Below are 16430 nucleotides of genomic sequence, written 5' to 3'. Positions count from 1 at the left end.
AGGCATGCTGGGAGTTGTAGGTGTAAGCCTAGGTCTCTGAATAACGTGTTAATCTTTGAACACCGTCTGAGGTATGGTAGAAGACAACTGGAGAGAGAGTGGGCCTTCTTAGTTGTGGCACCCTGCTTGTGGATTTATTTTTCCCATGCAGGCTTCCCTAGTGACTGCATTAATGGCTTTTAAGTGCCAAGTGAGTATTATTAATTATTATTATTGTTGTTGTTGTTATTTATTTTCCAAGGCCTTTTAACTTGATGAGATTTTTTATGCTGCATTTTTATCCCGTCATAACTAAACTATAACATTCCAACACAGATGCAGGAATTACTGAATAAAGTTTATGATTTTTATGCAAAAGCCTGATTTTACCATTGTAACAGAAGAGTGTGAAATTTATTTATTTATTTATTTATTACACTTATATACCGCTCCCACAGCCAGGGCTCTCTGGGAGGTTTACAGAAATTCTAAAATTGAGGTAAAAACAAGTATACAAAATTTAAAACTCTAAAACACAGAACATACACACATAAAGCATTAAAAACCGATTAAAAACTAAACATGTGGGTAATTAGGATGTGCCGCCATATGCCTGGGCAAAGAGGAAAGTCTTAACCTGGCGCCGGAAAGATAGCAGCGTTGGTGCCAGGCGAGCCTCATCAGGGAGATCATTCCATAGTCTGGGGGCCACCACCGAAAAGGCCCTATCCCTCGTTGCCACACTCCGAGCCTCTGTCGGAGTAGGCACCCGGAGGAGGACCTTAGATGTTGAACAGAACAAGGCGGAATGAGTGGTCACTGAGGCTAGAATGGAATGGTGGTGGTGGTGGGGTTACTGGCAGCTGGAGAAAACCAGGTAGAAGGAGAACTAAGACAGTTAGTGAAAGGTTAGGGAAGTGAGAGCTGAGTTAGGACTAAGAGATAGTGACCTGGTTTGCCCACCCATACAAATCAGCCACTCTACATGCCAGTACTACACCTCCCAGCATGCCTTTGGCAGCCCACAATTGCTTGAGCTCAAACTTTGAATAGGCTTTTAAATTATAGTTACCCCAGGCTCACTCCAACCAGTGGTGAGGGGTTATGAGGCAAAGGTGCTGCCAGTGTTAAACTTTGGTGCAGAGATTTGGGGTTTTGCCAATAAAAACAGAATTGAAAGCGTCCAGAACCGGGGGGGGTTTTATGTTTGTAAAAAGAGTCAAGAGTGTATCAAGAGTCTCTCCAGCTCACACAATTAGAACTGAATATGGCATAGTGGCAGTTTCAGACCTGATTCAAATTAGGTTATTTAATTGGTTCAAGCTAGTTCAAATGAGTGAAGCCAGGCTCCCTAAGAAATGCCTAAACGAACAGTTAAAATATCAGAAAAATCTTGGTTTTACAGTTTCTCAAAATTGCTATTGAACTATGGTTTTAGTGTGGAGGTTCCAAGTGCTCTTAGTTCTGATATAAGGGAAAGGAAAGGAACCTCTCGTGCAAGCACTGAGTCATTACTGACTCTTGGAGGGATGCCAGCTTTCGCTGACGTTTTCTTGGCAGGCCTTATAGCGGGGTGGTTTGCCGTTGCCTTCCCCGGCCGTTATTACCTTTCCCACAGCAAACTGGGTACTCATTTTACCGACCTCGGGAGGATGGAAGGCTGAGTCGACCCGAGACGGCTGCCTGAAACCAGCTTCCACTAGGATCGAACTCAGGCCGTGGGGAGAGTTTCGGCTGCAGAAACTGCTGCTTTACCGCTCTGCGCCATGGTTTTAAACAAAGAGTACTGGATACCAGAGCACAGATGGACATAGCTGCCCTGTCAAACACAAGGTCTAAGAAATGGTTACCGAGGGCTAAAGGCCAATCTCAGGAAGAAAAACTATCTCCTCTTCCCAATGAAAAGGGCTCAACGCGTGGCCTTCACCCATCTTCAGTTCGAGCAAGTGGACACAAAGATACAACGAGGAAGATCCTGGGGCGTTCCAGTAGAAGACAGGCTCTGTAGAGGTGGTGCGTCTGAAGTGGAAGATCTGGCCCACCATTTACTGGAATGCCGGTTATATTCCAGTTGTAGGGAACATTATTTCTCTGCATTTCTTGGGCGTATGACAAGCCGAATTTCCTCTTATGAGTATCTAATGAGTTTGTGACTCAGAAGGTTGCCTTTTTGCAGTTAAGATGGCCAGTTTAAGGGAAATGGAAAAGGAAAAATGTCTATTAAATGAGCCATGTAACAGCTTTTGAATCATGTGGGGCCTCAATAGGAGAATAAACAATCATTTTATCAAAAGGTACATGTACTTTTATTTTTAAAAATATTTTATTACCTCAATTTTAGACTTTTTAAAAGGTAGCACAATGTTTCAAGTTTCTTGTATTTATTGCTTGTTTCTAACACGTTTACTGTGTGTGAAATGGTCTGAAGACCTATTCAATAAACTTTGATTTGATTGATAATTATGTTCTGGTTCACTGATTAATTAGGAAACATGAATTAAAATGTGAACCAAACAAATCTCTCCCCATCCTTACAAAGGAGGAGGCCCTGGAGGCACCACAGTTCCGGGGCTCTTGCAGCAGGTGAGCTGGGAATGCTTAAGGCGAGCCAGTGCTTGGGACTCCTCTTCTATCCCAATGTAAAGTGGGAGTCCGGCAAAAGAGGCATCACGGAGGAGTGATGCCCAGAAAAGTCCCTCAAGCCGTCCGTCCAGCACAGCCAGGCCACGGCTGGCAGGGCTCTCTTGGCACTGGCCGGCCCTCCCCAGGCCACACCAGAGACTGACCGCCTTGGAGGAAAGGACTCTGCTGATGCCACCACCAGGCCTGTGGCTCTTTGATGTGGGGTGGGGCCCTTCCTTCTCTGCCTCCCTCCCTGCCACACATGTGCAGTGAGCGTTTTAACCTCCAAGAGCCTATGCAGCAGCTGCTGGGAGATGGCAGCACAAAGCAGGGCTGCTGGGCAATGTCGGGTGGGGTGGGGGGCTGGACTGTTCCCCCCAGGCCCAGCACAGGCTGGGTGACATCAGTGGCCTGGGCCGTGGCCACTAACAACAACACACGGGCAACACAAATGGGTTTTCCACGCCCTTTTGACTGCTAAAAGGATTATTCTACAACACTGGAAAGATAAAACTACACTCCCTATAATGCAATGGACTTGAAGACTTAACAGCATTTGAAAGAGTGGCATACAGGCGTCATTTACAAATGGACTTCTACTCAGACATTTAGTCTGCCTTTACGGATGTTTATGTGTAATTTATGCTACCTTTCTTTTTGTTTTTATTTAGAAATTGTGATATTTGAAATGGAGGCTTTCGAAGTATGTCGTTGTATATGTCTATTTTTTATTATTATTTATTCCCTCCTTTTATAGTTTTTATTTTGTTTAAAAATTCACAATAAAAAGATTGTTAAAAAAATCCACATCATCACCCATCTTCCCCCCTTTCCCCGGCCCCACGTTACAGCCTCTCCCCATAGTGGGAGCCACCCAGAGTTCCGTGACTCACTCCCAGGGGCCATCTGGGGCCAGGAGGGGCAGCAGCTCTTCCCAGCACCAGCTGAGCCCCTGGTTCTGCAGGGCGCTGGGCGCCGGGCACCACGCAGAGCCACTCAGCTGGCACCGGTCCTCCTGGCACTGGCAGAGTCCCCGGCTTTTTGCTTCCCAGCATCCCCACAGGCAAAAGGGACGGGGTCAAAGACGCAAAACGGAGCAGCCTGCGGTAGAGGAAAGCTCTTGCTGCCAACATCTCAGCCACGCCCAAGCCAGACAACCGCCCAATGAGGGCCAGCTGGGGGGAAGGGGTGGGGCCAGGGGTAGGGGGCGCGGTCCTCTGGGGGGGCTCTGCAGGGCTGCCTTGGGACCCCAGGAGGGCTGCCTCTGCTTCCTGGGCCCACAGTCTCCTCCCCCTGCTCCAAGCCCCACCCTTCTGCAGGAACCCCAGGAGGCTTGGCAGGTTGGGTTGGGGAGCCCAGTGGGCTGGATTAGGCCCGTGAGCTGAGGGTTCTGCACTCCTACACTGAAGATGCTTGAATTTGTTGGCCATTCTGTTCTTGAGATGACTGCCGTTACCCTGCCTGAAGCCTCACTATGCTATGCATAAACTCATCGCCATCAAGGAGCTAGAAGCCTGCTCATTTCTCAAAAGGGAACTGGAGACCTTCCGGATTCCACGCTCTGTTCCTGGGCTCCCACTGACCCCAGCGACGGCCAGCCTTCCCCCTGCGCAACACCCAGCCCACTTGCGGCCCCAGCCCCAGAGAGCCCCACCTGGATGACATCGGGCAGCTTGCCGCTCTCCAGGACCCTCTTGCCGCTGGAATCCTCAGAGCTGAGCACCTGGATTTCCAAGCACGGGACTCCGACGTCCCCGTCGGCACCTTCGCCGCCGCCGCCGCCCTCCTGGCCCGCTGCTCGGTTCTCCTCCATGGCCCTGAGCTTCTCCAGGCGCTCCCGCTCGGCTCGCTCCTTCTCCAGGCGCTCCTTCTCCGCTCGCTCCTTCTCCAGCCTTTCCTGGCGCTCCCTCTCCCTGTCCTTCCTGCCCTTGCGGCCCGACGGGGCCTGGCGCTGCTCCTCAACTTCCTCCGGCTTCTCCTCGGGGCCTGGCGGCTGCAGCAACATCAGCTGAGCTCGGTCCCAGAACACCAGCACCTGCAGAATCTCTTTCTGCATCGCCTCGTAGAGCTTGAACCGCTGCGCCAAGCTCTTCTCGCTCTCACTCCCCACTTCCTTCTCGGCGTCCTCGTCTTCCTGGGCTGGGGGCACGGTGGCCCCTTGCTGCCCATTCGGCAGGGCCATTCTGCTCTTCTTCTTCTTCTCCTCCTTGTCATTGACGCTCGTGTCCGGGCGCTCCTTTGCGGAGGGTTTCCGCTCGATGCCTTCGTTCAGCTTCCCGTCAGACTTGAGAGCGGATAAGGGGGCATTCTGCAAGGACACAGGGGGAGCGTGAAGCCACCCAGCCCAGGGCCAGGGGGTGCCAAGACGGGGCGTGCGCGAGCCCAAAGTCCCACAAGGCCAGGTACCGCCCTTGAGCTGAATTGCCGCGTGACGTGTGGCGAGGAGAGCCGCCTGGGGCCGGGTCTCTGGCTGAAGTGGGCGGGCGCCTTCCCCACCCTCTGGCCACTTGTGCTTGTCCCAAGGCAGCATGGTCCCAAGGCTGCCCAGAGAAGCCTGCAGCATCCAGGGCTCCAATCCCCCCCTCCTCCGGGAAGAGGCCTCCAGTACAGGCTCCCTCTCAGGCCAGGAAGAGGGTGGGGCTCTGGAGGCACATTTCGAGCCGCCCACTTCCTCGGGTGCAGGTCCCCCTTTTAAAGCCATCCAAACAGGCGGCCCCGGTAGGCCAGCAAAAACTATCACTACGTGCTGTATGAAGGTCCTTCCTTTTATCTGTCCTGAAACTCCAACTCTTCAGCTTCACAGAAGGACCCCAAGTTTTAGTATTATGAGAAAGGGAGAAAATCTCTCCCCCTCCCCCTCCCCTTTTTCCACAGCGTGCGTAATTTTAGATGCCTTTATCATATCTCCTTCACTCACTTTTCCCCCTAAGCTGAACAGCCCCACTGTAGCCTTTCCTCACAGGGGAGTTTCTTCTCCAGCTGCTCCATCATTCCGGTTGCCCTTTTGCCCACCTTCCCCCAGCTCTAGAGCATCTTTTTGGAGGGGTGCATGGTTCCCCAAGTGCTGCCCACCCCTTAGCCCTGCCTCTGCTAGGCCTGACCTCAGACTTGCCTGCCCGTGCTCCTGGAACTCCCGCCAGCGTCCTCCTGGGGCTCTAACCAAGCCAGGGGTCCGTTGCCCAAACCAGAAGCCGAGCACGGGCTCACAGCCTGAGCAGCTGCTGCGCTGACTTGGAGGCCCTCGTGGCTTTCCCAGAGCAGGTGGCGGCAGCGGCGGTCACCGTCCCCCCTCCTGGGCCCCCTGGAGAGCTGCCCTTGAGACTTACCTGCTTGCCTGCCTGCTGACCCTTCTTCCCAGCAGCCTCTTCTTTCTCCTTCCCTGCGTCCCGCTTGTACCGCTTGCTCTTCTTCTTCATCTCCTCCTCCTCCCTCAGGCGCTCCAATTCCTGCTGGTGCTTCTTTTCCTCCAGCTCTCGAGCGAGCTTCTCAAGCTCCCTTTGAGGATTGCATGTGGAATTACTCCAGTGGGACCAACAGTATTCACTGCTCAGATGCCCACACAGAATGGTCATTTCTAGATCAATTACGAATCAGCCAGGCCTCTTCATGTTATGTTGCCAAGCACTCAAAGGGACCAAGAAGCCTCCTCCAAGCTGAACACACACACACACACACACACACACACACCCCATGCTACTTACTGGACTTGTTGCAGAGGGCATGTGAAGGAGAAGGGCCCATTTGATTGGGAAGGGCGAGAGGCTGTTGGGAGGCCTTGGACAGCCCAGTGTAGGATAAATGCATCCTAGTGATCCTGCATTGTAAGTACTACGGCTTCTGTTATGCCCAGCTATCTTGGATGCTCCTGCACTCATGTCCTGCTTGTAGACTTCCCACTGGTATCCAGTTCACCACTGCAGGAACATTATGCTGGACTAGGTAGCCCTTGGCTCTGACCCAGCACGGCTCTTATGTTCTTAGGCTGCACCAGCCGTGTGAGGCAGTGCCCAAGGCCTTGCAACACTCCAAGCCAGGTGCTCTCTGCCATCTCTCCCGCTCCCTTGCCTTCAGAAAGTCATGTAAAGGGAGTCCCTATTTGGCCAGGAGGAACACAGGGACATCTCTTTGACTTTCTGGTAATCTCATCAGATACACAAAGGGCCAACACGAATTGGGCAGGCCTGAATCATTTCTGCTCTTCTAAGGCCCACTCAGGAGTCTTGGCTCACCCAGGGTCTAAAATGGGCAAAACCCAACGATCCCAAAATAGGGCCGCCAAATTCCAGGAAAAGGATCCACTAACTTATTCTGTTATTGGAATCTGGGGCTGCTTGAACAACTCAGCGCTGAACCCTTCTCCTTCTTGGAGAGGCCACCTTTGGCTCCCTCATCTCTCCCAGTTGACCTGCCCAGCAGCCCTAAGAGCAGACGCCTCTCAGAGTTTAGGTGTTCAGTCCTGGGAAAAGAAGGCCACAATGGCATGCTGAATGGCCACAATAGGACAACAGAAGTTTCCGGAGAGTCACATCCATTCCTAAGGAGAGCTACCTAATCACCCTCCAAAATCCCAATGCCCCTCCTCCTTTGGGGTCAGAGCAAGGAGGCCTGCCAAGGAACCGCTCTCTGACCTCTTCTTCCGGTCACGGAGTGCCTGCAACAGTTCGCCATCAAACTGGATTTTCTGCTCTTCAGTGAGGGCATCGTACTCCTCTTCGTCCATCTCCTGGAGGCGAGACTTCTCTCTTGCTATGGCTTCTTGCTGTTCCCGTTCTTTCACGCAGAACAAGGAGAAAGACAGGTACCTGAGCCTGGCCACAGACCCCCGAGGCTACATCCAAGCCAGGTGGCCACATCTGTGCCTCCAGGTGTCCCCAGCCCATTGGCCTTCTTGCAAAGAGAAGACAGAGCGGCAGGAAGGGAGGTAAACAAATATGGGGGAAGTGCAGGTCAAACACCTGGCAGCTATAGGCTCAAATCTGGTCAGAATTTAGCCTGATTCCATTTGCAACTGGGGTGAGCATGAGGGCGCCTCACCTGACCATCCTTCTTACCTTCCTGCTCTTGCTTGCTTTTCTCTCTGGCTTTCATAGCAACAAAGTCCTGGAACAGGTTCACAAAATAGATATAACGCCGGTTGTTGATCGCTTTGAGTAGGCAGAGGAGCGCTGATACCGGGCTGCGGGCAAACATGGTTTCCAGCCCGTCAAACACCATGCCACGATAGCAGTCGCTGAGCTGTCGGGAAATGAAAGCACATCCCGTGAGGCCCAGGCAAGGCTATGGCCATTTCCATGCATGGATCCTGCCTCGGCTGAGGCTGTAAATGAGGTTCATGGATTTCAAAGGCATGAAAGCTCAGCCTGTGCTAAAGCCCCTTGAATGGCTGAGATGCAAACACAGGCCAATGCCTTCCATAAGAATGATCAGAAGGAAGAAGCCCAAGTCTGCTATTGGGCCAAGCGGACGCGGCTCTTGAGTGGCCCAGAAGCCTCCTGTGGGACTCTGGGCACAGGGCTCTTCCTGGTCTTCACTTCCCACAGGGGGTGTAGAAGAGCCTGGGGCCCAGACCTGAGGCCAGTGGAGGGGCCCAAGCTGGCAGTCAGAGCTCCCTCTGGGGGGCTCGCTGCTTCCCCCCCTGCCTCTATCCTCCCTCCCATCTCCACCAATTGCAAACAGCTGTGGCCTGCCAGATGTTTTGGACTTCAATTCCCAGATAACATTGCCAATGGAAGGAAATGTTGGGGCTGCAGTCCAAAACTGCGTCTGGAGGGCGCTAGGCGGAGGACGGCTGCCCGAGCTCTCCGTCACCTTGCCTGTAGCATCACGCTTTCCTCGTCCAAAGGCGGCTTCTGCTTGGGAAATCCTCATGGGAGCCTGGCTGCGTGAAGGCACCCAAACCCATGCGGTGGCTCCGTCCTCTTTTGGGCGGTCCTCCTGCTTTACTGCTACGTCATTCCATATTTAGACTGCTGGATCTAGAGTATTACTACTGCCTGATATTTGTGTAGCTCTTTTGAAGTGCTAAATTTCCTACCTTCCTTAGCACCCTAAAGAAATGAACAATCCTTGTCCCCAGTCCTGCTGCCTCTGCTCCTGCCCACCCTTCCTCAATGGTCCGCATTTGGACTGGGAGCTTCTCAGGACGTGGGCCGGTCCGTTCGGGGACACCATCACATGACACGACACGACTAGCAGCCTCTCGTTCGCGATCACCCCTCGCATCCCTGCCCGATCTCTGCAATCATCCGGGGGAGCACTTGTGAGGGGGCCATGTGCTCCTGGGGCTCCCTTGTGTTGCTGCCCCCACCCCCTGGAACACTCCACCAACTGTCCTTCGACAGGCCCCTACAGTTCTGGCATTTAGGCATCTCCTCGAGACCCATCTCACGATGGGGGCTTCCCCAGCCAGCTATGGCTGGTAGCATGCAGGAGAGTGGGCGGTTTTGCTGCTGGTGAGCATTTTCATTCTTGTGGTTTTACTGTTGCATCTTTTTGTTTTTTTAGAGAGCCATCCTATGGGCCTAGGCAGCAGCAGCATCTGGGGGCCACAGGACTGTTGGGGGTCCTGGCTCCCCGCCCCATCCCCCTCATGGCCGGCACGGAAAGAGACATGTCAGCTACCTCTTCACACTCGGAAAGCGGCGCATGGAGATCGGGGAAAGGGGACATGCCCAGGGGCCGGAGGGGAGGGGCCAGGAGGCTGATGCAGCCTCCTCCCCTCCCCTTCTGATGTGCCCCTGCTACACGAAATCGCCCGTCTAGCAGAACTGCAGGGTGGCCGGAGCGTGGCAGCGAAGACTGCCTGCCTCTGCAGTCCTTCCGCCCTGCATCAGAGACTCGGCAGCCTCTGAGTTTGGAGGCTGCCAACTCTTCGCATAGGATTGTGGTATTACATGTCATGGTGCTGCATTTTAGGTTAAATGCTTTGAACCCTCTCTGGAAAGTGGTATATACTTTCTCCTCGCACCAAGCCCATGAAGTAAGCCAAGAGCTGGTCATGTCGTGTGCTCAAGGTCACAGCTGAGCAGGGAGTGCGATTGGGGAAGAGGGACTCTACACGCGCACAGGGGCCTGGATCAGACCGGCTCTTGCTCCCGGCCTAGACTGGATGTGGATGTGCGCAGGAGGATTCCCAGAGGAGCCAGCAAATGCTCTCCCCACATTCCTGGGCTCCCCGGCCAGCACCAGCACCAGCACCTCCTCCTGGGTTACCTGCATCCGCTCAGAAAGAATCTCCACCAAGAGCTCCTCCGGAAGCACACAGCTCATCAGGCCATACTCTCCCGCCATGCTGGCACTGAGGCTAAGGCGCCGCTGGATAGGAGCGCTGGGAATGGGGCTGGATGGAACCTGCGCGTGCGGCACAAGGCAGAAGGCATCTGTTAGGAAACCAGCAGGCCACGCGGCCCTGACAGCTTCTCCTCTCTGACTCCAGGCCTGGAGTGAAGCAAAGACAACGGGAGAGGAACTGCACACAGCCCGGCTCTATGGGCCCTTCCCTGCACACGGAGGCCTGCTTGTGCTTCACGTTAGGGTCCGTCCTGGGCCATCTGGGCTGGAAGCAGGAGCAGAGGGGCACACGGGGGCCCTGAGCAAGAGCAGGCTGCAGGAGAACGGGAGGTGTGGGAGAGCTGCCGTTGAAAGCAAGCAGCCTGCAGATGGGCAGGGCCAGTCAGCCTGGAGCCTTGGGAGGAGCTGCACCACACCTGGTTCTCCACTTGGGCAGAGTGCAAGACGACTGGCGCAAGCCGAGATGGGGAAGCGCCCTTTGGTCCTGCGCACTGCGTCTCATCTCCCCTCAACATGAAATCCAGCACAGCTAGCATTTGACTGAGTTGCAAAGGTAAGAATAGCCCTTGATGGATCAGAGCCACATGGGCCCACGGCTGGGGAATCGTGTATTTTCCTGTGCTGCGTCACTGGCAGCAACCGTTAACGTAGATGGGGAAAAGGAACAAGGGGGCAGAACTGCAGCGTTGGGGCAAAAATCCTCTGGGCCCGTGAGGGCCGGAAGCAGGGGGCATTGGCTGCTTTTGCGGGCCCAGGCGGATTTTTGCCCCAACTATACCTCAAGGCAACAGCAGGCCGAAATTTTAAATTGGATGGAACATTTAGCACTTGGTGTGCTTCATCAATTGTCTGTGCACACTGACTCTTTCTGAAGTGCACTAGCTGATCCATCATCGCCACAGAGACATATTTCAACTGGGTGGAGTAGGGTGACATGAGCGCTACCAGAATGCTTGCATGGATGGATGCATTCATTCCATTCCATTTTTATCCTGTTCTATCTCAGTTCTCTCCATGACATTTAAAATTTTACAGTTAAAATAAAACAAAACCAAATGGATTCCCCAAAAATATGCCTATGAGTGACAACTTGTGTTACAGGACTGGGGTGAGCTGGTGATGCCTTCCAACATAATTGAGGAATTCTTTTCTCTTCACACATCTGTCAAAAATCACACAACCAATCAACCTGGACAGAGATGCAGCTACAGTCGAGCGTCAGACAAGGGAGACGCCCACCTAAAAACAGCAGCTCTTCCTACAAGGTGGCTGCAATGGACGCTGTGGCACAGTCTGCTGCATTTCAGTACCAGCAAGGGAGTATTAATGTCCCTGCCCCCGTCCCACTTCCCATGGGAAACTAACGCAGGGGTGTTTAAACACAACTTCAGTGATGCAAAACCAGGAAGCCACGGAATGGTCTGAGAGCAGCCGCTGCTGCGGGATTGCTGAAACTAAGCAGGTGTGTACTAAACAGCAGCACGGAATAACGGGCTCAAGTTAAAGGAAGCCAGATTCCAGCTGGACATCAGGAAAAGCTTCCTGACTGTTAGAGCAGTACGACAATGGAATCAGTTACCTAGGGAGGTGGTGGGCTCTCCCACACTAGAGGCCTTCAAGAGGCAGCTGGACAACCATCTGTCAGGGATGCTTTAGGGTGGATTCCTGCATTGAGTAGGGGGTTGGACTCGATGGCCTTGTAGGCCCCTTCCAACTCTGCTATTCTATGATTCTATGATTCTAAACAGCCTTTTGGTTAGTGGGCCATTGGCTGAGAAGGATGCAAGTAGCATAAATATTCTGTAAATGGCATTATAACTTTGCCCCTGGCGGAGGGCCTGGCAAATGTCCCCACCTGGGATCCAGGCTGGTCAGACTGCTGCTGATGCTGCTGTTGCTTCTGCGATGTGTGGCCTTCGGACTTGCCCTTTGCTGTCACTGTACTTCCCCTGTAGCCTCTGGAGATGGCCGAGAGCGGGCCTGTCTTGGACTCGGAGCTCTGCTGGCTGCCATCAGAGGTGTGCTTGACCAAGGCCTCCGCACTCAGCCTGGTACCCAGAGCCGGCTGCCCGTCAGCTCCTTGACCAATAAGGGAGACGGAATGATTGTGCCTCGTGGGAAGCCAAAGAGGCAAGCCACGCCAAGCTTATAGAAATTGCGTCAGTTGAGAGAGAGTTTCGCAAACATAAGACATCACAGGACCCAGCCCAGCAGGAAGAGACTTCTTCATCACAAGATGTGCATTTTGAGGGCCCGAAGCAGCCCTACGTGAAGGGACTAGGGCTCCAATCTTGATCCCTTTACTTTCAAAGACTGGCCTTTGGTGGACATAGGACTTACTTCAGACATGGCCTTTGGTCCTCCTCATGTGATAACCTGGGAAATGATCCCACAAGTGCACACGCACAAAGAGCTGCGTGGGTCATCCATTCTGACATTGTCCACACATAAGTGCTCTCATCAACAAGTTTGAGACTCCTTATTCTAAGCAATATTCATTATTCATAAACAGTGTTGCTTCATACATAGCTGCAATTAGCTGTATATACCATCTATGAAATCTGAGAATATGTATACCACTGACTTTTGCTCTTGTTCCCTTAGAAATCTTGGCCCTGTGGGGAAGAAAAAGGACCGAGGGGACAGGAGCAGGCAGAAGTAACATCGGGGCCTGCTCCTGCTGGACTCTTCCCCCCCCCCCCCCCCCGGGCAAACTGCCATCTTGGCCCTGTGGGGAAGAAGAAGGACCGAGGGGACAGAGCAGGCAGAAGTAACATCGGGGCCTGCTCCTGCTGGACTCTTCCCCCCCCCCCCAGGGCAAACTGCCATCTTGGCCCTGTGGGGAAGAAGAAGGACCGAGGGGACAGGAGCAGGCAGAAGTAACATTGGGGCCTGCTCCTGCTGGACTCTTCCCCCCCCCCCCCAGGGCAAACTGCCATCTTGGCCCTGTGGGGAAGAAGAAAGACCGAGGGGACAGGAGCAGGCAGAAGTAACATCGGGACCTGCTCCTGCTGGACTCTCTCTCTCTCTCTCTCTCTCTCTCTCTCTCTCTCTCTTTCTTTCTCTCTCCTCCCTCCCTCCCTCCCTCCTTGACTCCTTTTTCTTGTGCGTCATGTCTTTATTAGATTGTAAGCCTGAGGGCAGGGACTGTCTTTTTTGCTAAGTGTAAGCCGCTCCGAGAGCCTTTTTTGGCTGAGGAGCAGGGTATAAGTATGATAAATAAATAATAAATAAATAATAATAAATAATTCCACCAAGAGACGATGGTTTGAGCAAAGAATTCTTATTAAACTTTTACTAAAAACAAAGATAGCTGTGCTAGTCCATGAGTGGGGGAAATCCAAGATCCATAGTGGGGTAACACTTTTATTAGGACCAACCAACATTCCACAAAAAAGTGCAAGCTTTTGAGTTCTGCAGAATGCTTCATCGGGCTTGATGGAACAAAAAGTAGGGTACTTCTCCCTTGCCACACCTTCAGTAACATCCTTTGACCCTGTTCATTCTGAGCCATAGTGGTTAAGCATTTTGAGCTAAACATTAGCATGTGAACTATTCTTAACCACAGTGGCTACATAACCACAATTTAAACAGACTCACTAACCATTTCCTGCAAAAGGGTTAGCGGCTGAACCATGGCTTGGCGTGTCATCGTCTGAACAGGGCCCACTTTGGGGTGATGCCCTGGAGCCAAACCGCCCGGAAAGGTTGGCCCTTAGCCCCCTGCTCTTGCACCTAACAGCAGATATCTGGGCCTAGAGATGATCCATCCAACTCTCTGGGCACTGCGTGAAGCCCTCCCTCGCCTCACTTGGTGGAATCCCCAGGCCTTGTAAAAGCTGTGGACTGAGTTTCCCCAGCATTTCAAAGACAAAGATTACGTGCGTGTGCTCTAAGATGCATCAAAACAAAGTTTTCTGGAAATAATAGAAATCTCTTAAACTATGAAATTTAAAAAAACAAATAAAAAAACCCACAAGTGAGTTTCCTGTGAAATCTGTTTCTGTAACTTCAGGTGAAAAATGAACAGGGATGGCGGTGTTGTGGGGTGCCCACCCTACCCGAGATCTCTTGACCAGCCTCCAAGCATACAACAGCCAGCACCTGTACGATGACATTTCCAAGGTGGAAGAAATATTTCCTGGATGGTGGTGTATACAAGGCAGAGGGATGGAACACCACTTTGGAGTTTCCAGCAAAGGAGAGGGAGGAGGCCTGGGACAGGTGTGTCAACACCATGAGGGAAAAGTCAGAGTCAAGATCAGTGGAGGCTGGTGGCTCTGATTTTGATGGGGCTCTGAATCCATTCTGGGTTTTAGTCAGAACCGGGGACAACTCTAAAGGAGGCATCCAAAGTGCCAAACTCATTTTAGGGAAAGGGTTCAGCACTTCTGACACCTCCCTTTGAGTTCCAGCTGGTTCTGATTGAAACCAGAATGCATTTACAGCCCCACACAAATCAGAGCCATTAGCCCCTGCTGGACCAGGGCACAGAGGAAAGCTGCTCCTGAGTAGGAAGGAAGTGTGCACCAAGGGCAGCAGAGGGCAACCTCGCCCCGCCTGTGCCCTCTGCATGCCTTGGATCACAGTTTCCAGCACTCCCCACCTGGCCTGGATGGCACCACGCTGAGGAGGGCTGGACCAGGAGGAGGAGAGGCCCAGTCAGTGACGCGGAGTGCTGCTGTGGCTGCTGCTGCTGCTCCCACTTACCGCCATCCTCATTTTCCCGCTGGGCCTGCTCTATGGCTGCTCGAATGCAGAGTTCCCGTGCACGGAGCCCTGCGGAGCTGCTCCCATCAGAGATGGCTTCCAAGACGACAGAATCAATGGACAAGCATGCAGCACTGTAGTGCTTGGCCAAGGCTACAGCTGCGCTGGTCTTTCCTGGGGGAATCAGAGAGAGACAGAGAGAGAGAGATGGGCCAGCACACGCACAGACAGAGGCTCCAAGTAAACCCAAAGGGCTGCCTGTTCGGAGACGCTGTGCACTCGCCATGTGCTCCTGAGTTCTGCATCAAGGGGTGGGTCCTGAGAGCTGCTGCTGGGCCTGAAGAGGTGTGGCCTGATTGCTGTCAGCAGCTGAGTGGGCAGGAGTCTCATTCTGTTTCCTGACTCCTAGCTGAGCAGAGTAGAGATGAGGAGCTGCCCCAGATGGACTAGAAGCTACACAAGGGAGCCAGCTCTCACGCACAGAGAGGAGAGAGAGAGAGAGAGATCAGAGAGAGTGACCAGAGAGAGTGAACAGGGAGAGCAAACAGGAGTTCGTTAGGAAGGGTTTGGCAGGGGAGCTCAAGGGGGAGGTCCCTAACAAAAAAATGTTCTTTTAAGACACACCCAAATAGTACGGGACTCTGTTGTTAACCTTGAGGGAGGACAGGACAAAGCACAGGCTATTCCAGTCCAGTCCAAAGGGCAGAATCTAAAAGGGGCTATGGACAGAAAGGATTCTCCAGTGATGGTGACCTGCAAGGTTTGTGTTCCCGACTGAGATCAACATGGTGTACACCTGCAACAAGTGCAAGCTGGTTGCACTATTGGGAGGAAAAAGTGAGTGTACTTGAGCGACGAGTGTCTACCCTCCAAGGAACAAGAGAAGATGAAGAGTTCTTAGAGAGAATGGTGGAACTTCAACAGGAGGTGGAAGAGCAACAACAAATTGAAGCAGAAGTGGGGAATGCCGAGGTGAGGAAAGCCAATGAAGAGGAAACTCCCTGGAAAAGGGTGACACTGAGGAGCAGAAGAACTAGAAGACGTTCTGCGCCACTGGAACCACTAGAGTTATGTAACCGCTTTCAGCTACTGGAAGATGAGACTGGAGGACAGTCTGCAGAGGAAGAATTACAGGGGACCACATGCAGCACTGAGCAAAAGGCAGAAGGTCAGTCGAGCAGACGATACCAAGGCCTGCAACAACAAGAAGAGAAGAGTAGTCGTTGTGGGAAGCTCCCTGCTGCGTGGGATTGAAACTCAAGTATGTCGCCAAGACCCATGGGCTCGCCAGGTATGCTGTCTCCCTGGAGGACAGATTAGAGACATGACTAAAGGGCTGCCAAAGCTCATAAAGCCCACTGACACATTCCTTTTCTTCTCATTCATGTGGGGACAAATGATACTGCCAAGTGGAGCTATGAAGAAATCACATCAGACTTTGAAGAGCTGGGAAGGAAACTCAAGAACTTTGGGGCCCAGATAGTTTTCTCATCCGTCCTCCCAGTTCTTGGAAGAAAAATACAAAGGGAAAGAAGAAGACTGGGTGAACAACTGGCTACGAAGGTGGTGCCGACGTGACAGATTTGGATTCTGGGACCACACGCTACTCTACTTGGAAGATGGACTGCTGGCGAGGGACAGGTTGCACCCCACAAGGGCTGGGAAGAATGTGTTCGGCCACAGCATGAAGAACTTCATCAGGAGGGCGAAAAACTGAATCCTACGGGGGAGGGAGACATAAACTTGGAGGCGACAATGGATGAAGGCTCATGCACCATAGAGAGAACAGCTCTAACAGCGCCCCCAAATAGTCTTCATAATAGTATAGG

General features: G+C 52.6%; 1 protein-coding gene across 1 annotated transcript in view; it reads right to left on the bottom strand.

The window, feature by feature from the left end:
- Window positions 1–16430, bottom strand: part of HYDIN (HYDIN axonemal central pair apparatus protein) — a 210699-nt gene that overhangs the window by 65700 nt on the left and 128569 nt on the right. Inside the window, exons 38-44 of the mRNA XM_063141487.1 lie at window positions 14602–14775; window positions 11747–11970; window positions 9814–9951; window positions 7653–7836; window positions 7230–7371; window positions 5928–6096; window positions 4256–4909 (exon numbers count right to left, since the gene is read on the bottom strand). Of these exons, the coding sequence (XP_062997557.1) occupies window positions 4256–4909; window positions 5928–6096; window positions 7230–7371; window positions 7653–7836; window positions 9814–9951; window positions 11747–11970; window positions 14602–14775 (1685 nt within the window). The remainder of the gene's footprint in view (window positions 1–4255; window positions 4910–5927; window positions 6097–7229; window positions 7372–7652; window positions 7837–9813; window positions 9952–11746; window positions 11971–14601; window positions 14776–16430) is intronic.

Source organism: Elgaria multicarinata, chromosome 14 (assembly GCF_023053635.1).
Source record: "Elgaria multicarinata webbii isolate HBS135686 ecotype San Diego chromosome 14, rElgMul1.1.pri, whole genome shotgun sequence".
NCBI lineage: Eukaryota > Metazoa > Chordata > Lepidosauria > Squamata > Anguidae > Elgaria > Elgaria multicarinata.
The sequence above is the reverse complement of the archived record's forward strand: the minus strand, read 5'-3'. Positions and strand labels throughout refer to the sequence as shown.